The sequence below is a fragment of the Pieris brassicae genome, chromosome Z (genome assembly GCF_905147105.1).
Source record: "Pieris brassicae chromosome Z, ilPieBrab1.1, whole genome shotgun sequence".
Classification (NCBI taxonomy): Eukaryota; Metazoa; Arthropoda; class Insecta; order Lepidoptera; family Pieridae; genus Pieris; species Pieris brassicae.
In genome coordinates this window covers 3578431-3603727 of record NC_059680.1, presented here as the reverse complement: position 1 = coordinate 3603727, position 25297 = coordinate 3578431, and the positions used below count along the sequence as shown (strand labels likewise).

Genomic DNA, 25297 nt, shown 5'->3' with positions numbered 1-25297 from the left:
AAAATTAAACTTACAATTTTAATATTATGTATAAATAATTTATTGTTTATTCTTATTTTATTCCTCATAATTTTTACGTGATTTAAGGAAATATAGCGCAACGGGTTTGTCGGTATTAAGCGACTTTTTCGGCAACAAGTTGAATCGCGTCTTACTGTTTTAATTTTAATATTCAAAATAATTATATTTTTTATCAACGCGTTCAAATAAAGTGCATTTTTTAGCTACTCGCGAATTGAAACTTTTAAATTTTGGCGTTAAAACATTTCAGTAATCGCGCAAACAACAAGGAGCCGTAATAATAAGACAAAAATTTAAATTAAATCAACGCGATTAATAATAACTCAATTTATAAATTATTTAAATGATTTTTGCTTCACCGGACTGCGGCCACTGCAAATACGACAAGTTATCAAAGCGCTTCTTAAAGTCCTATAATAATTCCATAGTGCTAATTATAATAATTTGACAAAAATCTAAATTAAATCAGTGCGATTAATAATAAATCAAATTAAAAATTATTTAAATGATTTTTGCATCTCCGGACTGCGGCCACTGCAAATACGACAAGTTATCAAAGCGCTTCATAAAGTCCTAAAATCATTCCGTAGTGCTAATTAGAATAAATTAAAAAAAAATTAAATTATAGCAACACGATTAATAGTTAATCAATTTAAAAATTATTTAAATGATTTTTGCATCTCCGGACTGCATGTGTTGTATGCATGCTGCGGACGGAATGTAAATGTTGTTAAAAATGTAAATTATAGCAACGCATTTAATAATTATTACATTTAAAAATTAGTTAAATGATTTTACTAGTCCGGACTGGAGTCTCTATAAATACAATAAATTAATAAAGCGGTTGTTAAAATCCTACAATAATCCCGTAATGTTTATTATAATATTTTCTTTGGTATACTAAACATTAAAAAAAGCTGTAATATTATTATAGATTTTTCGCGTTTTAAATTAAATTAAAATTACTGTCAAATTCTATATAACTACATCACTGAGAGATCTGAGAGTTAGCAGCTGTTAACATTTTAATATTCTTTACAAAAATGCGTGAACGAAAAAGCCAAGAATTGCTAGAAGAAAAAATCCGCTTAAAATGTTTCATACTTACTTGTTTTCGTACTTGAATCGCCCCGAAAAAGTTGAAATGTCAAGTAAAACTAAAATGTATCAAACTGTACGAAGATATACACTCGGAAGGGACCTCTATAAATAAATTGTGTTTCTAAGTTTATTCTGATTTTGAATTCGTTTAAAATAAGTTGATAAATCGTCAACTATAAGCGAAATTCAACGCGCGAGTCTCACGTGAGAATTTTCAGTTAATATCCGGAAAATCGTTCATCTGATTACAAAACCCTATATTATACTTAATAAAATGAGTTCGAAGGACTTATGCTTGATCATACAATAAAATAAACGAATTGAACACCCAGAGGGGAGGCCCATGTCAAAAGTGGATAATGTTAAAATATTTGCAAAGGCAGGGATTTAATGTTTTTCTGCAACTCTATAAAGCGCAAACTCAGCTACACATGGAGTACCGTTCTCACCTATGGGCGGGAGCTCCCCCCTATAACGCTCCTTCCGCTCGAATTGTCACTTTCCGTGCGGCTTAATCCCTTAGCGTAGAGATGTGGGGTCTATCTGCATCTTCTACCGCATTTACCATGGAGAGTGTTCAGAGGAGTTGTTCGCACCTGCTGAGTTTCATCATCGAACGTCAAGGCAGAATACAAAATACCATCTGTATCACCGCGACGTTCGTCATTTCACAACTGAGCGTTTCTTAAGGCATTTTTTTCCGCACATCACCACTATGTGGAACCGGCTGCCCACAGAGGTATTTCCGAGCCGTACCAATTCTTAAATGGCTTGCTACGCATTTGCGGGCCTTCTGGCAATATCCATGGGCCAGTATCCAGTAACACTTAACATCAGAAGATCTCCTTCCCGTTTGTCATAATATTTTGGGTTGATTACATAATAATGGGTTAGAATTTTTTTTCAAAATTATTAAGATTAATGTTTTGTATGAATCGAACTTCATCCTAATATCTTCATTGTACTAGTCTTAATTTTCCTAAAAAATATCATTGTTAATTATTTTATGGACTTGCATATTTGAAAACTATTTTATCAAAGCGTTCTAAAGCATTATGTTTTAAATACTCGCGAAATTATACTTATAGTTTTTATTATTATATATAATTCATAAAAATAAAAATTGGAGCTACAACCTTTTCAGATCTGAACCTCAGATTTCTTTATCATGATCATTTGCCAATCTTATAGGCAAGTAGGTGATCAGCTTCCTGTGCCTGACATTCGCCGTCGACTTCTATTCTGATATTAGCCAAGTCATATATTCATAAGTATCAAAAAAGATAGTAGAATATTTACGAGTATTTTCTATATCTTTTACCAGAATACTTTCGAGTAAAGTGTATTGTTAAACCAAGCACATTTTCTGATATGAAAATTCAATAATATATCAACATAATTACAAATAAATGGTAATAGTTATTTTTATACATAATTAGCTCATAATACAAAACAACATTAAAAATATAATCGTATAGTTGCTGTCAATGTTCGATTATAATTATGACATTGATAAATTTTATTCCAGATAATTTACATGTACTAATATAATTACCGTATATAAAGTAATCCATGTAGAACATAAAATAATATTTTATTTATTGTTTTTATAACATAAAATATATTATTAAAAAGAGTTTTTAGAGAAGGTTCCGAAGATACTGGCAGCGTTTGAATAGCTTGACTAATTCTTTCTCCGAGGTAGCTGCCAGCTCTTCGTTCTCCTGTAATGTTGGCTAGCCACGGAACAAGGGTCTCAACACCGAATGGAACAAAATCATATTCGGAGCCTAGCCCTGTATTTGCAAACTCTCATGACTTGTAAACGTGTTTCCGAGTTTACAATTTATAATATTTTGTATTGCGCATGCGAGGGCTACAATACTATTATCTGTTTGATCTGTTTGAGACAGATGGACATAGAGGACGTCATCGGTCAGCCTGGTTGCTATGGAAATCCAATTATGACACTGAAATAGAGATGTTTGTTCCTTTTAGCTCGTTCGGGGCTATAAGGGAAACGGACACCTCTGCTCGTTGTTATATAAGAATATTGACTTGCATGAATTCATAAATGGAATATAGCTACATATTTTAATTCTGCAGGGTCCCTGTCTACATTCGAATCGAGATACCTTTGATAAACCTGCGATTTTAGTTGGGATAAATATAAAAATAATATATTTTTAGTGTCCTTACAGCTGGCCTACACGGTATTTCAATTAAAATATAGAATTCAATTATTGTATCTGTTCTTGAATAAATACAGTACTGGAATCCTATGATACCAGCTTTTCTATTTGAAATGTTAAAAGAAACCAATTTCAATATAAATGATTAAACATTTATTAATATACTAGCTGCCCCCGGGAACTTAGTTTCTCATTAATGTGGTTTTAGTTAGTCTTAATACCGTGACACGAAAGAATAATTTCACTGTATTATCGTCACTATAATTTGAATTTGATTTACATTTCGGTCTAAGTAACACGTGGTTGGCTATGCTAACACCAAAAATTAAAAAAGTAGAAATAATTCAATTTCACGGTATTTCGTTTACTACAAAATAAATTTAATTTATACTTTAGCCTCAATAACACGTCATCATATTGAATTGTAGCTTATATGACACGTTTGTCGGTTTACCATAGCAGTGCCATCTATTGATTACTTACTCAATCCAGTCTAAAAGTATCGACATCTGTTAGAATCTTTTGGAGTTAACAGATAATTGTGACTGTCAATTAATTATAGACAAATAATTTGCAATAAAATAAAATTGCAACTATGATTAAAGATCTAAGCTATTCTATCTCTAAGTCTCTCTCGTCTTAAGTTGGACCAGACTGCTCACGGTGTGACAATTTAATTTAAAATCGGTTAAGTAGTTTAGGAGTCCATCGCGGACAAACATCGTGACAGGAGATTTATATATATTATGATTACGTTCATTAATTCTTCATTAGGACTCTCACTGTCCTATGCTTTGGCAAAAAATACTTTCTTGTTATTTTCGTTTGTTTGCCTCCCGTAAGCCAAATAAAATAAAACTGAAAAATATTGACAGTAAAGTCGGAATTGAGACATTAGTGTCATGAAATTAATTTCGTGACATTAGTTTTACCAACAGTTTCACGTGTAATTAAATATTTTCGTAATGCTTGCATTAATTTCATGAATGTAAATGAGTTTCATGCCCTGCGTGATTTTTTGGTGGAATAAAATGCAACATGTTTTTATGATGAAGATGGGACGTGGAACTAGTGTCGCGAAAGCACATGTGCTGTGCAAACGTATGTATTTTGATGCCACCCTGAATTCGTATGATAAAGACTTAAAACAATCTTAGAGATTATCTTCTTATCTTATTCATTCGAATAGTATAGTTTATATAGCTCTCAGGATCTTCATCTGCTAATTCAAATACTAAACTTCATTCCACCACCACATTTCTTGTTAACCATCCTCGAATCCAGTATCGTCTTTTTTTCTTAATAGTCTTTTCTTAAGCTTTAGAGAAGCATCTGTTTTGCTACATTGAATATAGAAAAATATGGATTTGAAGCTGATTATGGTTACTGCGATACTGTGGATTTCACGACACTAATTATTTTACGAAACTACTTTCGCATATATCGAAACTACTTTCGTTTCTTAATGTAAGTCCGGCTAAACACGTAAAGGTAACATATTAATGTTATGGCAACTGTGAATTTTCAACATCCATCACAAATACTTCAGTATCCAGTGCAAATTTTTTATATAGAATCGTAGTATGTTCTAGACATTTTTAATGATGGTGACTTATTTATGTATTTTGTTTAATATAGTAATTTGTGTTATTAAATACTCATGCTATATTTTTTCAATAATTACTAGAACGTTGTTATATACTTTTACAAGACAGAATACGTCCCATGAATAAAAGTTCCGTGTATAACGTGTCTATTACGGCAATCCTACTCTCGCGACTTTGTCCCAATCTCTTAGAAGACCGCCTTAATTCATCCGATCCCTAAAAGTGATGAACGCTCTAGTCCGTCCCACTACCGCCCTATAGCCACCACTTCTTTCTTCTCTAAAATAACCCACCAACTGACTACTTGACCGTCGGGTTTCGCCGAGGTCGTTCAGCTAGCTTCTCACGCCGAGCGGCAGTGGCTGTAGAGTCCAAAGGTACAGGCGTTAAGTTGCATTGCGAAAGCTTTCGATCGGGTTTGGTACAAGCGCTTCTCTCAAAACGTCCAGCTTATGGACTACCCGTGAGATGGCGCGAGAATGAATCTTTATTTTTTTTGGCCGATCGGAACATTAAGGTTGTTGCCGGCGGTAACCTGGAGTTACCGGTTACTTAAGTTACGTATTGGTTTAGTTTAGTCTAAATTAAGACAATCAATGCACAAGCTCATCACTAAAAACAATATCTTCGTCGTTTAACCATTAGCCGAATATTTATTCATTTCCCTTAAAGCCTTAGCCTTAGAACTCTCGAAGAAATCGCGTGTAAATATTTAAACAGTTTTATTAAAAATAAACAATAAAATTATGTAAGGCAAGGTAAATGCTTAAAGATAATTCGGTAGGTTCTAGGTACCAGTCATCACACCACTATCATCAATCTAGGGCCTTAATCAAACAAAGAAAAATAGTCGTATTGAGAATATTGCTGTTGACTTGATATATATTTCTCACACCCAAAGCTTTCATTAATTAAAATTTAGAAAAATTAAAACTTTTCTTTTTCTTTAGATAATACGTTGTTTTAGTATTAGTGTTGCATGTTATTTTGTTTAGTAGTTAGTTATATAGTTTATTATTTTTATTGTTCCATTTAGGGTTGCCCGAAAGTAATCGCTTGTTAGCGATAAGGCCGCCCCTTGCCTAATTAATTATGTAACATGTTTCTTTAAATGTATTTTTTGTATAAGGTAACGGAAATAAAATTTATTATTTTTTATTGCCTTACATATTCCTCATTCCTTTTACTTAATACAATGCTTCTTTATTAAAAGGATTTCTCCTGACAATTAAAACATTAGTAGCGGCGGCCATCTTGACAATGATTCCAAATCTATATCACTAGCGGATTCCATATTTCAGATTAATCCGTCAACAAGAGGGTCAAATTTTAATTACTAGATTGGACTACTAGTATATTGGATTACTAGTAGTTATAGATTAGTTTTTCAATTCGAGTTAATCAAAGTTCGAAGTTTGTCACACCAACTTTGCCTGGAATGTAGTGTGGTAGCCGGATACACAGTAGAAGTTCGTACGCCAGACCATATCCGGGATCTGGAAATCAGCATTAAAACCTTTTTAACCGGACTCAGATTCCTGTATCTATTTGGTGATCATTTATCTATCTTAATAGCCGAGTAAGTAAGCATTCTGGGCTTGACACTGACTGGTCATCTACATGTCTGTAAAATAATAAGACAAAAGACTCTCATATCAGTGGTTCTTTTGATTTCTCTCAACTAATCTTTGTGTTGCGCTGTTCGTTAACTGCAGTAATTATTCATTAAGCACTCCAATATCACGTAAAGAGTTAAAGGTCTGTAAAATAGAAGTTTTCATTTTTTTTTAACTTTTTGATTTGAACAACTCTGGAGCGATTAAGTCAATATAAAAGCTCTTAACGAGCATCGTGTAAACCAGTTGCCGATTAAAAAGTTCGTTCCGTTCATAGTTTGAAAACTGACTGTTAATGTTAGATACTTTATTTTCTTAATAATTACCAGTAGTCAAAAAATTACTTAATATAACTTTAATAGACGTTCATAAGTACAATAAACAATTTGCTATGTATTATTATTAAAAACTTATAATTATTTACATAATTTTAAATTTTATTTTTTTCCGACGTTTCGTGTGCTTTTCAGCGTGCGTGGTCACATAATACATAGCTTCAATCCGTTTAAAAAGTGTTATCTTAATGTGTAAAAGCTATGTTAACAAAAGACAATACTATTAAAAATATTATTGGATTTTGTGTAATACAAACGTCACGACTGAAGTTTCCCGAGGTCATACTCAGTACCCGACAGTTTATCCCTCATCCGACTTATCCCGGGATCAAAAACAGCCAACATTTAAACTTACTACTACCGTTGAGTTTTCTTTCGGCCCCATTCAGTCTCTGAACGATGCTGTAACATCAATCAAATTAAAGTGACAAAATTTCAGTGGGTTGACTGGCTTTAGGTTTCAAAATGTAAAGCAATAGGCACCGACGCCACCGGCGTACCGAGGGTGGAACATGCATAACACATTTATTACTTATTCGTCTCCCTTATTAATTAGACAGTATGCAACATGTTTCAGTTATGAGTACCTAATGTCAATTGACGGGGTCAAGCGTTGGAAGCGCGACGATTTTTATTTCTTTATGCGGTTTGACTCGCCCGTGGTGTAAAGGACAATGTGTGGCAGCCGTCATGTCTTGAATATGACAACGAAGACGTTGTCGATAATATTACCGTAAATACTTCTTGTAGGGACGCCAGGGAGTGTTCACCTTCTCCTGTTGTACCAATTTCTCTACGGATAATACGTTATTGCAAAGGGTTCGAATGCACAATTCATAGTAAGAGTCGAGCTACGTATCACATCATGTCGTATACTGGATTGTTAGCACAGAATATATTTACACAACTTATACAACTTGAGTAATACTACTAAAGACAAATAATCCAACACAGAAATGCTTGCAGTGTATTTTTTATCAAGACAACCAGCTCGAGGATATTGCAAAGCTAGCTAGTTACACAGAAACTGGGAACTGTTTCGTATCATTTTACGTTAGCTTATTGACATAATTTTTCATAGCCTTTTTTCGTGAAATATTTAGCTCAAAGCGATGTTCATGTGTTGGAGATTCGCTTTGACTTTGCAACTCTGGCAATGTAATTTTCATTCTAATTGTATAAAATCGGACGTTCTCGACGGGAATATTTTACTGATCCGACGTGGAAAATGAGGAGTTTGAAATAGTTTTTAACATAAATTTGATATATCTAATAATATCAAACGGATTGTATAATTGAAGTTATCAAAAGTAACGTGATATATCTATACTTAGATATTTAAGTATAGTATGGGAAATTCAGTCAAAGTAAACAGCAATTTCTAGATTATCTTGATAGTTGCGTTTGATAAAGAAGCTCAAAATTGTATCTCTTTCCTGTATGTATTTTCTTGAACTGTCTTTAATAGAACAAAAATACAAAAAAAATATTTTTAGTTAACGGAAATTGCCAACTGCCGAATTAAGACATGAGGACAAATTGCTTATGCCAAAAATTTAACTGGAATTGTAGAGGAGAAACATCTTTTGTATATCAAAATTTTAATAATTTACCAAAATCAAATATTACTCTATTAACGATTATTTAAGTAAAATACTATAATTAATATTAATATGATAACGTAATAATATACTTTAATATTCTAATGATGTAGTGTTAAATATTATAAGAATTGACTATTAATGATTATTATGTATAGGAATATTTAATTTCTATGTAAAATTCTAACTTTTCATTCCACCTTTTTATGGCCAAAGTGCCTGTTGTTCCATCATAATATTTTTGTACTATACTCTTGCAAATAAATAATAATAATTATTAAGAACTATATATACTCAGAGTATTTGGAAATAAAGGGAAGATAATAAATATACTCGCAGTGTAACGTATACGAATACTTGACGAAACTATAGTATATAATAGCTAGGGGCTAGCGAGCTATGGGCAGACATTGTACATAGGATTAACCAATACAGTCCGTTGAAAACCGCGAAAATGAGTGGCTTATTATTGATATTACCTAAGTATGACTATATTTTTGTTTAGAATTTTTTATTGACAGGCGAACCTTATAAAAATTCCGATCCGCAAAAAACATGAAAAAGTAAATATAAGAATTAAAACATTTTAAAAAAATCAAAAGTATTGCATTTAGAATATCAGTGGCCAGGGTGTCTGCTTCATTTATAGAGCAAAATGAACAACACTCAAGGAGGCAGACACGAGCAAATGATATAGTCACACTTTTTTTGTCGACACTTTAAACGCTCTTAATAGAAAAAGCAGTCTATTTGTCTCAGGTCGTTCGTAGGGTTTTTAAACGAACACTGCAGGTCTGCCAAGCGTACGCGTAATATAAATATTTTTAAATATTAAAAAGGTATAACTAGAAATGTTTGAGTCCTTTTTATTTCAGGAAGTGATATAGTACCAATACCTGTTTTTAACATTTTTAAGGGGGTGCCAATTAACAACGCATTACGATGGCAGACATTAGTATGCCTTATCGTATAATCATCGCTATTAAAAAAGTCTGCTATATGCGCAAATCATAAAGATATTATGCCCATCAGCTCCCTAGCTATAAACTTCGTGGTAAGGCCGAGTATCAATTATTCAAACAAATTACAGGAATCTAGTATGACGTCGTAACTGGTCCTCAGAGTAAGCTATTTATAACGATTACCTCCACAACTTAATGATATATTTCTATACTAATAAGTCCTATTGCATTTTGCGATGTCTAACAATGGGTATAATTCACTTTGACCACAGATTGATAGACAACGCACTCATAAGCTTACTGTTTAGACTATGTGGGACTTACGAGGGGCGGTCAAAAAGTTCGCGGAATGACAGGGAAGGGTATTGAAATGAAACATTTCCTATTTTTCCTTTTAAATGTATTCTCCGTTAAGCCTTCTACATTTATTAGATCTGTCAAATAACTTATTAATACCGTCGAAAAAAAAAGTTTGTCTTGGTCGGCAAAATAGGCCGAAGTTGTCGACTTCACTTCATCATCGTCGCAAAACTTTTATCCACGCAGTTCTTTCCTCATTTTTGGAATCAAATTACAGTCGAACTTTATAACGGCGTGTTGTTCAATTTTTATACAGTGGCTAGCCTCTTCCCGAACTATCAATAAGGCACACCGCCATTCCGCGAACGTTTTGACTGCCCTTCGTACAAATCAATATACACAAAACCAATATTGCACATCGAGATCCTGAGAAATCATACTTATTCGTGAAACCAATCAACCATCTGTCGTGGTAGTTTTTGAGGTTGTCGCGTTCATACGGTCAGACAAACACGGCCTGTGGGAAGTTTACATGTCAGTCGAATATATCAATTTGCGTCCAACCATCGCCTAACAGCCATATATGATGAAGGAGTGATCCTAGAAAATATTATTATTAAGAAATATTTTCTATTTTCATAATTCTCACCCAACTCTTCATGTAATTTATTAAAAATTGAATTTCAATACGCCCCTGCAGGCTGTTTCGATAAAAGGATTATAATTATCACGACAGGACGACCTTGTCGAGATAGATTTTTTTAATAGATTCCAGGTATTTTTGCTTCAAGTTATTTACATTAAAAGCTTTTAGATGTAACAGTGTTTTGACGTCTTTAATTAAAAGAAAAATATGCATTTATATTTCTTATATTAGCTGTTTTGAAACAACGACTGAAAAAATAATTTGAAATATCTCTAATATTCATTATAAAAAAAAACACTATATTAATTACTTGTATAACTTAGACACAAAACTATGTATATATGTATTTGTTAAAGTCGATATTCAGGATATTTTTTAAATGTCCATTCTTTAGAGCAAACTGTTACGTAACAAGACAATTCATTTAGAGACATTAGTTTTTTGTTGACTTTCATAATTGTACAAAAGTTTACTCACACAAGAAATTATTTTCAATTCTTTTTTTATATAATGCCAATGGTCATTCCTCGACTGGCCACGCGATCAGAATACCTTTGTAAATATCGACGAAGCCTATTGAAGAATTCAGAATATGATCTGATATCAGTGTGAATTGCGTCTGATATTTCAGTATGCTTTTGTTACCGCATTTCTATTATTTTACGTATCACATACATACGCAGAATTTGCGTGTTAATTAATCTGAAACGTATATCAATTGTGATTTTGATATTGTTTCGCGGTTAATTGAATGTTCGGAAACTAACAATTTAAGCCTAGCCTATTGATTCGATATTTGATGACTGCCCATGGACTACCACAATGCCAGAAGACTCGCGACGGTATCCTACAGGCGGAAAAGTTTAAAAATGCCGCATTATTTCTAAATCTCTCTCCCGTCTGTCAGTCTCACTTAAAAGTCCCAGCGGAAGTGATAGGGTCGGAGTTAGGACACAGTCCTTGAGCGATTTATGCGTTTGAAATACGATCCGCCAAAATTCTGAAAAAATTGGTGGGTAGTTCGTTAAAATTAAACCTATTTCTGATCCAAGTACCAGTGACTGACTGACCCTTGCTATCTTTTGCCTCTGCTCATCTATGTGTAAGATATACATACGTACAGGCATAGACAATGCCACCAGTTAAGCAACCGCGGGAAAGCCGTACTGACAGTCTCTAATAAGCTGACGTTCTAGACGTTCTAAGGCGATAGTTTAACGCGACAGTCCAAAGGGTCTTCTATTTCTCAGCGGTGTAGGCGAGCGTGATATTCTCTGACAAAACAGAGTAAAAGAATAATTTGTGTTTAAATAGCAGGTCACCATACAAAACAAATTCTTCTTTATTATCTTATATATAAAATGCTCGTTACATTTATAATTAAACTCCTCCGAAATGGCTCGACCGACTGAAGTTTTGTGAGCATATCGGTTAGGTTTGCGAATCAGACATCTATTTTTCATCCTCCTTGATTTTATTTTTAGACAATATTTTTTATTTTTACATTTCTATGATGCAACATACAAAAATACATACAACCCTTAACTGGGCTGAAAATCTACGATCAACCCCTATTTTATTTGTTAATTAAAAACTTATTACTTGAACTCTGGGATTTATATAGAGAAAATATTACAGTAAAACCTAAAAAGTTTTTTCCGGAAAACCGAGCAGTCTCTGGGGTGGTGTATCAAAATGTTCCTTGTTGGTATGTACTAAAAAGGTAGGTTAAGTAAAATCAGTCGTAAATCGTAAAAGAGAAACGAAAGCGGGGGCATAGTGGGCTAGTATTATTATAGAAGTAAAGTACTTTTTTCAAACACTTAATAATTATTAACTGTGTGTATTATGTGTTGTATTATGTGTTGAATTACGTGTGAATGTTACACAATGATTACAGTGTTTAATACCAGAATTAAGAAATCCTTATTGACCGAGTAAGCCAGCTGGTAAACTCTCGAGTTCTATTGAATTAATGATAATTTTAGATAACATAATGATTGGTGGACAATTGTAAAGATAATGTTATCGATTTTATTGATAAGACGCAAAGACGATAACAGTATTTCGTCCGTTAACTTAACGTGTAACACCTGTGGGGACAATTGTTTTTACTGTTTTTGTATTCAACATTATTCTGGATTATACGGGATTTTTGATGGTGACATCCTATCGAGTTTAACAAACAGTTTTGCAGCAAGTAACATTAAATTGGTATGAAACTTTTCGGTGTTACATAGTTAATAATACGTTACCGTATTAACACAGGTTTGATACCACGTGTTTGCAAAAACACAAAACATTGGGTCGGTTTCATAGTTTAAAATATAATATATTTAGGTTTTACTGTGATTTTTTCTCTATATAAACCTCAAGTTTCAAGTCATAAGTTTATAATTAACAAATATAAAATAGAGGTTGATCATAGATTTTCACCCCAATTAAGCGTTGTATGTATTTTTGTATGCTGTATCAAAAAAAAAAAATTATTGTATAAAAATAAAATTTAGGATTAACACACTTAACATTAAGGGGAATGAAAAATAGATGTTGTCCGATTCGCATATTATACATAACTTTCAAAGTTTTTATCTGTTAAATTTGTTACGTGAAGCCCAAATTTACATCGCGGTTGTTGCGTAAAATTTGGTTGCAACATATGTATAAAATATTAGAATAAATGTCGGTAGTTTTTTTATTAATGTACTGAGGTTAGTATAATTTCTTTTAGAGCAGTGAACGATCGCGATTAGTATATTTTTGTGTGTGTGTAAAGATAGAGATGATGATGATATATGATGTATAATATATGTCTCAAATATATAACCACGTTGGTTTAGTAAGACAAAAACGCTGACTAATGAATAAAATACGTGTCAAATATACTCCTTAGTTCTTTTAAAGTCGGAAACAGTATTTTAAAAGTAACTTTTAGTTCAATATTAATATTCTAGTATACTCGAAGTTTTCAACCCTAAAATGGCAGAACGAATTAAAAAAAAACGTATTAAATGATCCATATTGTACCTTATTAATTATAACACTAGGAAAGTTCGCTTTTTAATACGGACGATTGGCTGCCGTTATTAAAATCATGAAAATGATCAAAGGTTAGGTACAGCGAATCGACAATTTACAACATTTCTCTCTTTGATGTTTATTTGAGAATTATTGAACTGGCTGACCATTAATTAATTGCAATAATACATTGCTTTTGTTTATTTCAATTTAATATGCATCTACTCGGAATGTATTCAATTAATTTGAGTACAGTTGTCAGAATTAATTAATATGAAATAAGTGGTCATACAACTTTACTTACAGCGCATAATAATAAACTATTAAGATATGTATCGGAATACGAAGACGACGGAAGCTTTCAAAATCCCTTTGATATATAAAGAAACATTAGGTGGTAATCTTCTATTCTGCATACGTAAGTCAATATTGAGAACTTAGACCCGGGGGAATGTAGAACGAAAGATAAACAATTGTGCATTCGATTCGATTGTAACTTTTCAAAAGCATTTAATCCGTTTGTCCAAAAACGAACGCAACGTTTTCGTCTTGCGTCTTCTATTAGCTTCGTTATCTTAATTTAAAAATACTTTTCACACTTCGAATTCACCATTGAGGCATTAAACAAATAATACCTCAGATTTATGTATTTGTATTAAGGATTTATTAAAGAGAAATGGCAAATGATATTCATGTTACGTGAAGGCAAAATTACGTCGCTTTAAAAATATTTGTTAAACACTTTTGAATTCTTCACTGTGTATCCTAATAATTTGAGTTTTTTGTTTGTTCCAGCTAAAATGGCGCCTGGCTGTGGGCGGGGCATTTGTTGCCACCTGCCAAGAAAGAGGCTCCTAGTATGCATGCTTCTGTTGCTTGCTGGGACTCTTTGTACCATCGGCATTGTTACATCTGGATATTGTAAGTGAACCTCCAATTATGTTTAGGTATACATTTATTGACCACTAACATTTTTAGTTAATAGAAACCGCAGTCGTACTTATATTTACCAAACGAAAGTAAAGCCAGATGAGTTCTCCAGAAGTCCATTTTGAGTTTCAATTTTTACATATATTTAAAATGGCCTATATTAATTTGAACTTACTATATTTATTGCTCATCAAAGCAATAATAACAAATAATATAAAGTTTAAAAAAACGGCGGTTTCTTTCTAGTTAAACCTACCTAAGTCGGAACGACATATCTATCCAAGAATTGTATTAGTATTTCATTAGACATGTTTTTATTAAAAAAATATTTTATTACACAAAAAATCCAATTATGAGACGATATAACTGTTATATGTGTGTTTATCACGGTCCGCTAACCATAATAAATTAAAATAATGTTGGAATAAAATGATTTGAGTGCACAGAGAATGATTAAAAATAAATATATTTTTGTAAGTCCTCTTTTATCCTTTCGTCCTTTTAAGCTCATCGATTATATTGCTTAAATTATGGTATTCAATATTGAAATAGTATTTTCATGAACGATATCGTCTACCAAAATAAACGGATATTGGAAATAAATTATAATGAAAAACAGAATTTTCACCGACTTCCATCTTCCATGTAGATTTTTACCGATTTTAATTAAACAGTTTATATTTTTATTGAAAACCGTATGCCGTGATACTAAATAGTTTTTATATGCATCTTACGTACATAAGCTTACTTCGAAACGAGCCAGATTTACGAATATTATAAGAACTTTTCAAAATCGGTTCTGGTCGTGGCATCATTATTAAATCGACACTATGGTAAGTGAATTTCAACCAATCATTGAAAATGTATATTACGAGTACAGTGAAGCCCGTCAAAAGGGTTTTGATAAAATAATAATTTGACATGCGGTCAATTACATTAATTATTTCAGGTGGATTTTATTAACTTTGTTACATATCGAAACTCAGCAACATTTACGTAATTGATAGTAATATTGGTCCTTCGAAACTATAGGACATTATCTATTGAAAATTGAGAATTGAGAAATCATATCACTATACATAAAATGTATAGTTTTGTTAAAGATTTTAACTCTCATAGACGTTATTACGTATATACATTTTTACTTCTATCATCTCAGTCTTCTGTGTCCGATTTTGGCAAAGGCCTCCTCCAAATCTCGCCATTCCTGCACTGTGCCACTCTACCATGTTCCTTACCTGCTGATTCCTTAATCTGGTTTATCCTTTTAAAGTGTTGTTATTTTGCGTTTATCGTACCTTGGGCAGCAGTTCAATATTTTCTTGGACCACTTTTCTGCCTCTCTTCCCATGTGCCCCATTTCCACTAAGTTAATGTATTGTGACGTCTTTTACCTTAGATGCACCTAAAGTGCGTTAAAGCCGAGCTAATTATTTTAATATTAAGATCCTTTCAAGAGTTGCTAATGGACCTATTGTACCGTTGTGGATGTGTCGAAGCTAATGTTTCCAGATAATTGCACTGTATTGTTAGAGGCCCACACACAAATACACATATTCTGATAGATGTGTATGGTATTGTGTTCGGCTTCAATGGCTCTGATAGACAAACGAAGTCATGGCATATTGCAGCCTGAATAGATGACGTGACGTGTATAGTCGGGTAAAATTTGTATATATTGAAGTTACCAAGAACCAAGCTTTACGAAATATTTTTCTATTAATTTCAGGGCTGTAGTGGCGTCCGTGTTTACTAACGGATGTATAAGCATTTAAATCCGCACTCAAATTACTCCAGTACATCTCTTATTGCTGAACAATTCTATATAATCTTATAATATGCTAACGCATGGATTCTTTAAAATAACTTCTAAATGTTAGACTTCATAAATAAGCTAATTTACACTTTGTAAATGAAATTGTTTTACTAATACAAGGTCAATTGAAATAAGAAACAACTGTTTTTAACTTTTAACTGTTTTGTGGCTTGTATAATTTTTTTCTTAGTTTACATTTATAAAATTTACATTTGCGTTCATAAACGACAAAGTCAAAAAACATTTATTCATATAGGTAACACAATGTACACTTATTAACGTAAAAAAACGCCTGTATTGTTCCCATTATCCTGTAAAATTTGCAAACGTAAATCCAAATTAATGCTTATAATTGATTTGATAAACCGCAAACAATTGGTTAAAGTAGATTAATTTAGTTCTGTTATTACAGCGATATTAGGTTATAAATAGGATTCCAAAATAAATCCCTTGTAATGCTCATAACCTCTCAAACGCCGGTGCATTAATATAATTAAAATAAATTTAATTAATGTATTTTGCGAGAATAATTGTTCTAAAATCCAAAATGAACGAAGCTTTATTTCATTACTGTGAGTTGCAATTAATTAATATTTCTCACTAACTCTCTCAACGACATCTCTTTATTTAATTTGGGTATTCATCTTGTACAGTGTTGGTCTTGTGCATTAAGCGTGCATCACTCAAATCTGAGGTTGCATTGGGATTACGGCTGGGCACTAATGGATGCAACTAATGAAACATCTTCATGCCTTAGTCGATGGCGTGTGCATTCAGTACCTGAAAGGGCTATAACTTTAACGCGATACATATCCAGAGAACTCCGAAGGCAAAGGGATCTAGCGCCATTTTTACATCTTGTTTAATTTAACTTTAGTAAATCGTAGTGGCTTTTTAATGTGAATTGGATTTAATTACTTGGGAATAAAAGGTTATGATTCAGTAATTACAGATAACTGCATTGTAGGTATTCCACTAACCTTTGCTTTGTCGAATTTTACACAGCTGGACTATACTAATTTAAATAATTTTGGAGATAAATATTGATAATATGGGAATTGTAAGAATTTTTTTTAAATCCGGTTAGAAAAGACTGAACTATATATCTATCCAAAATACAAATATTTATAATATATTATAAAGCGATTTCGGTGGTCTAGTGCGTGTGTTAAATGTTTTATTATAATCAGATATAAGGACAGTCGATTATTAGTTAACGCTGAATTAAGCCATTCAGTTACGGAACCGTTCCTTAAATAGCGTGTGACGTTCTAAAATAAATAAATCATTAATTCATAAAAGCAACACAATGTACACTTATGAACGTCAATAAACAACAACAACAAAAACAACAAGTAGTTCTCAAATGATCTATAGCGGACGAAGGCTCTCCGTGACTCTAATAAATGGCCAAGAACCATTACGCCATGCATAAACTGAAGTTGTGAAAACAAATGTTGAAGTTACCGAAAAAAATCATTTGTATTACGATCAATCAACAAATCAATCAATTTTCCTGATAAAATAAATCAATTAAACAATCAGAAAGGGGCTATTTGACGCGATTTTTTAATGTCCAATCACAGCTCCGTACAACCGGCAGTGCACTGATCTGAACGATTCAGACGTCGTTTTCGACTTTGTAGGGAATTGTACGCATAGAAAAGGCTTCACAATTAAATGGATAGATTTTAGGATAACTGCAAAGTCCTAAATTTGCGCAACTAAGATTATTTTTATATTAAATATCAAATACGGGAACACACTACTGTGCCTGACAGATGTCGTCGACACTTGTGTCTAAGCCACGTGTCACGATGTCTACCCTCACAATGAGAGCGTTAAATGCCTATTTAGATAGAAAAATCCATTCGTATACCGTCGTAATTGAAGTCACCGATTCGTACAGAGAATTTAATATAACATATACAAATTGCCATTACAGTTAAAATCTATCACTAGATTCACTGGTGCAATTTGACGTTTCAATGTAAAATGCAATTCAGTAATATATTGGCTTCTGTTTATTAAACAGAATGTTCATCAAACTGTTCCTGTAAACACTATTGACACTACACAAAGGCCTTTGAATGTCAGAATTAATTAAATATGTATCCGAATTCACATATTAAGCAAATAAATTATATCGAGTCACATTGAGTTGAGTGTCTCGAAATCCGTTTACTATGACTACTATGCTTACTGCTATGAACTCACAACACTTATTTAATCAGGTAGGCTTTCAGCCCAGTATTATAATACCCCCCTCCTGCTTCCAGCAACAAACGAAACTGAGAAGTTTTTTAAAGTTTATTACTTATGTTGGCCTACATAAAAATAACAATTCTATATTATATATAAGTAATATAAAACAATATTGCCATAGCTACTTTAGTGGCGAATAATGTAAATACATTTGCTCTTACTTTAGTTAAAACTTTACAATTGGTTGAATACGGGGCTCTAGGTAGTAATGTGTTCATTTCGCTCCAGTCTAATTGTTTTATAACATTCCAGAATTATAAGTTGTAATCAGTGTAATTACCGAGGAAAGTTATTTCTTTCTATTAGGTTTTTTATTTATTTCACTCGGCTTATCTTAATTTATTTTACAACATTATATACATGGAACATCTGTGCGTAAACATATCTCAAAATTTTAATCGTTTTGATGACACTTGGACTGTTTTCCAAGTTGGAAAATATGGAGTAAATTATGACTTAAATCAATAAGAATATGGAAGATTACGTTCCCGAAAATCAACACATTTTATCACACGTTAGACCGTAAATAAGGATCCTGAATGATTATCTAATTACAAGAATTTTTCACACGAACTGTGTGATGTTTCACGTCAGTTTAAAATCATAGCAAGGGAGATAATGACGTTATACGAGTAAGTTAGTTAATTTAAAACCTTATTACAGCCGGGATACCTCACGAGTTCCAGGTTCAAACTCAAATAGCTGAAATGCAAACACATCTTAAATTTTTGGAATCCTTATACAGGGCACGACAGGAGGATATAATTAATTTGGAGGTAAATTAATTTTAATATATGAAGGCGGTGGTGGACGTGTTTTGAGTTGGATTTTCTATATTTCTTTTCTTATTAATATTTTTTCTTTACATTTTCTTGAATATTCATAATCACAATTTATTGTCATATAGGCCAACCGCTTATTGCAATTGTTTTTCAACTTTTTAAGTTAAATACTTAATAAATTTACGTGAAGAGAAATGAGAAATTGTATTAATACGTCAATAAATTTTTTTGAAATAAGTTTAAATTATATTTCCACTAAAACCTTCAACAGACGTATACGCCTAATACTTTTTGTCCCTCTCATGTCAGTATACGGTTGTAAGAAAACATTGGTGATATCGCTAGCTATCGGGAACAAAGTCGTAAAAACAAAATCAACTTTTTTCAGGAGAACTAAAAGATGGTATTATTATTAAGATACTAAGTACATAACATATATCTACAATTATATCAAATGATAGTTATTTTATACCAATTGTCGATCTATACATTGTTGTTATGTATGTAGCGTTAATAGTTAAAAATATATTTACAGTCGTTTATCTAATTAGACGGAAGAGAAAAAGCGTTTTACTATTGTTTCACTGTTTAAACATAATTACGGATGACACAATACGACGGCGAATTTTGTCGAATGTCTAGAACGTTGGAGAAACAAAGATTACCACTATTTTATGTTTTTAAACTATCGTATCAACTTCTATGATTATTTGGTAAAATTACAAACTAAACAAAAACTATCTTTATGGTTGTTGCGATCTATTTCAGGAAGGAAAAATTTGGTAAACGAGTTTTAATAACATTATGCACAAAATAATTTCCGTAGAATAAAAACATAGTCGTGTATTTTAATAAAATATTTTGCAAAAAAAATATAAAAAATGTACAGTTATAGTATAGTAGGAAGTCAAAAATTTGAAAACATTAAAACAGTCGCAATAGTTGGTTTACAACTTTGTTCCCTGAGGCATGCGATATACATATCAATAAAGATGAATTAGTTGAAAGGAATGTTTCTCAATTAATAAGTTATGGAAACATTGTTCACTCGGCAGCCTAAGTTTAGTTTACGTCAAACACATGATAAACTTCGTCGTACACAATGCATACGTAGTGTTTCCGTGTGGCTGAAGTCTGTGAAGTAGTTAAAATGCACTAATCGCGATGGCGTTGATCTAACATGCTTAACGTAAACTGGTCCTAGTGAGCGTATCATGATGTTAAAGATTCGCCGCTGTGCCTTATCTACTTCATTAATCACATCATGTTATTGTTCATGTCAGTTTGACGTCTTGATTTGATTTATTTTGATTTATCCTATATTTTCTAATAATTTTTCATTTTCAGTATTTCAATGTTTATTTTTAATCTCTTTTTACAGCACAAAATTGGAACCACTTCCATCAATGTTTCACAGCGTCCAACTGTTAATGATAACCAAAATACAATAAACCCGGACGTTACAACTCTGCTTAACAGCTCGGGTATGATAAAAGTTACAATATTTTTATTTTAACCATAAAGTCTCAGCGACTTTATATTTTTTTTTGTATAACAGGGAGCAAACAGGCCGGAGGCTCACCCGATGTTAAGTGATACCGCCGCCCATAGACACTCACATTGCCAAAAGGCTCGCAAGTGCGTTGGCGGCATTTTAAGAATTGGTACGCAGTTTTCTTAAAGGACCCTAAGTCGCAATGGTTCGGGAAAACAGCGGACATTGGGTTCCACATAGTGGTGGTGCGCGGCAAACTGCCTTAAAAATGCTCAGTTGTGGAATGAGGGACGTAGAGGAATTTCTTATTTTGCCTTGACGTACGATTGTGAAACTCAGGTGCAGGATCCGAACGACTCCTATGTACACTTTCTATGGTAAAAAGTTTCTTCGAAGGGTGTTAAGGGAAAAGTGTTTTCTTGGGATTATTAGATGGACTCCAGTGAGAGAATTGTAACTGATCGACTGCTGCCTGCGAAATACATACACGGCCAGTGTAAAAAGTGTCCCTTGGGCTGTCGTCCACATATCAATGATATGTTGCAAGCATATCATATGCAGAAGAAACAGGATCGGGGATAGGACACAGCCGTGTGTGACCCCAGCGTTCACGGATTTAAGGTCAGAACATGCTCCGTCGATGACAACCTTGATGCTTCGATCAGCGAAAAAGCTGGAAATCCAGTAGCATATTTTCCCGGGGAGCCACACCCGATCGAAGGCTTTCGCTATTTCCAAACTGACTGCCAGCGCCTACTCAATTGCCTGAGGCTATCTATGTGTAAGGTATCGCTGACACCATCGGAGCCACCACCACGAAAGCCGTACAGATCGCTGATAAGCTGGTGGCCTTCTTCATATCTAAGGAGCTGGCCGTTAATAATAGATTCCATTACTTTAGAGAACAAAGAGGTTTTAGCTATTAGACGATAGTTGGTCTGATCGGATTTTCAGGCATCAGATAGGCCTTAAGTTCTGTTAATTCTTTTTAATTAAATACAAAATGAATTTGGAACATTTATGTTATTTAAAAAACTTCTTTCGATTTTGCGCCATTTCACATCACATTTCACAGTTCTAATGAAACTGCTCAAGTGGTCGGAAAGGTACAAGGTGGTCATTATCGTGCGTCAGTGATGGGCGGGGCGTGTCTTATCAAGTAGTCACAAAACTAACATTTTTGTGAAAAAGGAGTGAAACCTTAGCCGAAGTGTATCAAGATACAGTCTTGAATTATGTTGTGGAACCTCTCAGGAATACACTTTTTTTAAATATACCTTGGACTATCCAGCGGGATTCTGCACCTGGTCACAAGTCACAAACTTCCCAAGCCTGGCTTGAAACCAAAGTTCCAGACTTTATAAGAGTTGAAGACTGGCCGTCATCTAGCCCAAACCTCAAGCCTTAAGACCACAAATTATGGTCAGTTTTAGAGGTGGCCTGCTCTAAACGACACGGCGAGATCTTTGGCGCAAGCAGTGACCAAATCTCCCTTGGAAACAGTGCGTAAATCCACAGATTCGTGGCCCAACAGATTTAAGGCGAAATTCGAATAAATTATTGTTTTATTTTTTGCTAATACTTTTTTAAATATGTAGATATAAATTTTAATAATATTACATTACTTCATTATTAAAAAATGCATTTCATTTGTAACAGAACCTATGGCTGGTCTAGGTATATATATACCCGCTTGTTCCGTGGCCAAAACTTATGAGTAGTAGTGGTTGAATGTTTACCGTCTTACTCAGATTTTAATCAGCGTAATTGCTTTCTTTTAAGACAGTATTCATTCGTCTCTTTTTATGAAATTGTGTCAATGCTGCGATGAAAGGACAGAGTAGGCTCACCTATTATACTTAAAACGGTCCAATAGAGGTAATTATTTTTTTAGAAAACGGAGGGTATTCTGCATGAAAAATATAATATTAAATTGCAAGGACGGCACAACTTGAATATAGTTCTTACGGGATACACATTCCGATATAATTTATTGATAGCCAATAATTTTATAAACGATACTAACAATATAGAGTTCTACTTATTAACCGCTCTAGTATCACTCAATACTGCAATTCTACGTATACAATTCAACTTCATAAAAACGCCGTCTCTATGTTACTACTAACCTTAACCGACGACTTTAAAGGACAAAGCTCATACACACTAACGTCACCGAATGTAACAACATCAGAAACAAATCAAGGGCACTAAAGTTTTGTCTTTATGCTGTATATAAATTGAATCATTTTTATTATCGGATGATAGAAGACGATAAACAAAAGTGTCTAATTCGAAATTGTTAAGATAAGTTAAGGTTTAAAGAATTCCCCGTAACCTTATCTATGTTTTAAAAACAATTAGAGCATGCTTTTCCGGTGATTTATATTAGCTAACGTTACGTTTTAATACAACTTTAACATACGCCACGGTTCAATTTATAATATAAAAATACTATTTGTGATTGTCGAGTTATAATATTCCAAGCTGAATAGGTTCCACAACATCCTCACATGATGTATGATATTCTCATGTAACGGACAGGAAAATAATGCAGGTAACTTGTAAGGTAAAATTTCTACATGCCTCCAATATATAACACGCTAATGTATATGTTTTTTTTAAATATATATATATATTTTATGTGTGTGCATATTTTGTAAACTTTTCAAGGAATAAATGAGGCTTTATTATTATTATTATTAATGTATATAAAACATATAACGATTTAAAGTACGTCAAAGAACGCGCAGATAGTTTGTTGATGGCATTATGGCGTATAAAATAATTTCCGTTAATTCAATGAACGGGAATGAGCCGTAAATTCCTAATTGAAACCGATTCAAATTAGTAAAATTTTACGATAGCCCCGTCAACTTTTCTTACGTATCTCAATACGATAATTTCGTTTACATCTTTATTACTAAACGTATTCAAACGGGAGCGGCACTAGTGTTGGTCATACAAAGTTTTTCGTTACTTTTCTTTTCTTCAACTTTAGTATCTCTAATTTGAATTTTGGTATTTGGCCCCTTGTATCAGGAACCTGTCATCACCAAACTTTCTGCGCGCTATCATGCTTATTTCATACAATATTACACTATGTCCAATTCCTACAATTCACTAATCACATTATTTTACAACACTTTGGACTTTATTTAACCAAATTCCCAAAAGCTCACTTCTAACTATTTTTTTATTAATTTTGTTCACAGACACCATGGTTTCGCTAGCGTTGCGCACGAAAGAACTCGCCACGATGAAGACTGTTTTCGTTTTCCAACTTCTGCCTTATCTGATGAACGATCCTGCTAGTCTACGTCCGGCCTTCCACATGCATGGGAACCGTGGCTTCGTCAAGAATGTTATAGGAATACCAACTGTAAAGCGAGACAAGGAGTCATACCTCATGATCACATTGACGGTAAGTCTTCGACTTTTGACTCTCGTCCAGGTTTATGCCCTAATGCTTGTAGTGTCTCCCTTAGCGATCTTCAAGGAAATATCTCGCAGGTGTCGATCAGCGCTGGCTACCACTTAATTATTAGGGACCCTATTTTTTGTCCTGTGCAACCTCTCGCTAATTGCTAGGTTGCAACTGCAGCATATCCTCCTTCACTATGTCGTTCCAGGGACTCCTGGGAATCCAGGGGCAGTTATTGGTATCCGACCACTAGGCCGGATTAGGTATGCTTCATTTGCTCCATGCGCCCCAGCCATGTTTCGAACGTGGTTGTTGTATTCTCCTAAGACTTACGATAATTATCGCCAAAGAAACCTGCAAATATGTTTTAATTTTCTATTTTAAACAACATTATCGGCATTATTTGTTATTCTTAATCTCTTATCCATGAGGAGGTAGCGAGTTCGATTCTGGTGGAATGAAACAGAAACAATGAGTACAATGTAAATTTACATTGTGTTTGAATATTGATTATCGCTATTTTTTATTGATTTAACGATACAAGTCTACTCTCTTCAATTTGCAATATTCGTTTAAAAATCTAAAACTTATATTGTCCCAGATTGGTATTAAATGCTCAAAGCTTTGAACGCGATAGTGTCAAATATGACTCAAGCTTTAAAGAGAGTCGGGAAATATTGTTAAGGTTAATAAAGTTGAAGTACTTATTCCACAAACTCGTTATTATAAGCTAGCGATCCTTATGAAAACAATTTAATTTGTGTAAATAAGCCTTGTTTTTGTAAATTATAATTATAATTAAGTCTCATTTATTAGTTGTAACATTTACAAAATATTCACACATTTAAAATAAATAAGTTATAGCCTGTGGCCTCTTATAGAGTATAGGGCTCCTCCAATTGGTTCCATCGCATCTTGAGCACTTTTCTCCCAATCTTCTCTACCAACTTTTTTAAAAGAACGATCTCTCTTTCTTTTCCTGGCGACAATTTCCACTATAGTGAGGACCGCAGGGGCTCACTTTTCCACCCATCGTCGTTAGTTATTAAATAAATTTCTATTTAATTAACGCTTATGGTACATACATGCAAAAAATGACAGAGTGTATGATTTACATATTGATATGACACTTATTCCATCCATTGTTAAGTCCATTTAGTTACCACGAAAATCTTTTGAATACAAA

At 33.2% G+C, this 25297-nt stretch overlaps 1 protein-coding gene across 2 annotated transcripts in view; it reads left to right on the top strand.

Moving 5' to 3' along the window:
• LOC123718458 (alpha-1,3-mannosyl-glycoprotein 4-beta-N-acetylglucosaminyltransferase A) overlaps positions 1-25297 on the top strand; it is a 42647-nt gene that overhangs the window by 7556 nt on the left and 9794 nt on the right. Inside the window, exons 1-5 of one of the 2 annotated variants that reach the window (XM_045674966.1) lie at positions 12467-12595; positions 14195-14320; positions 19074-19186; positions 20574-20676; positions 23903-24111. In XM_045674966.1, the coding sequence (XP_045530922.1) occupies positions 14200-14320; positions 19074-19186; positions 20574-20676; positions 23903-24111 (546 nt within the window). In that variant the 5' untranslated portion in view covers positions 12467-12595; positions 14195-14199. Of the gene's footprint in view, positions 1-12466; positions 12596-14194; positions 14321-19073; positions 19187-20573; positions 20677-23902; positions 24112-25297 lie in introns of those variants that run through there. The other variant, XM_045674965.1, reaches the window with a different exon arrangement.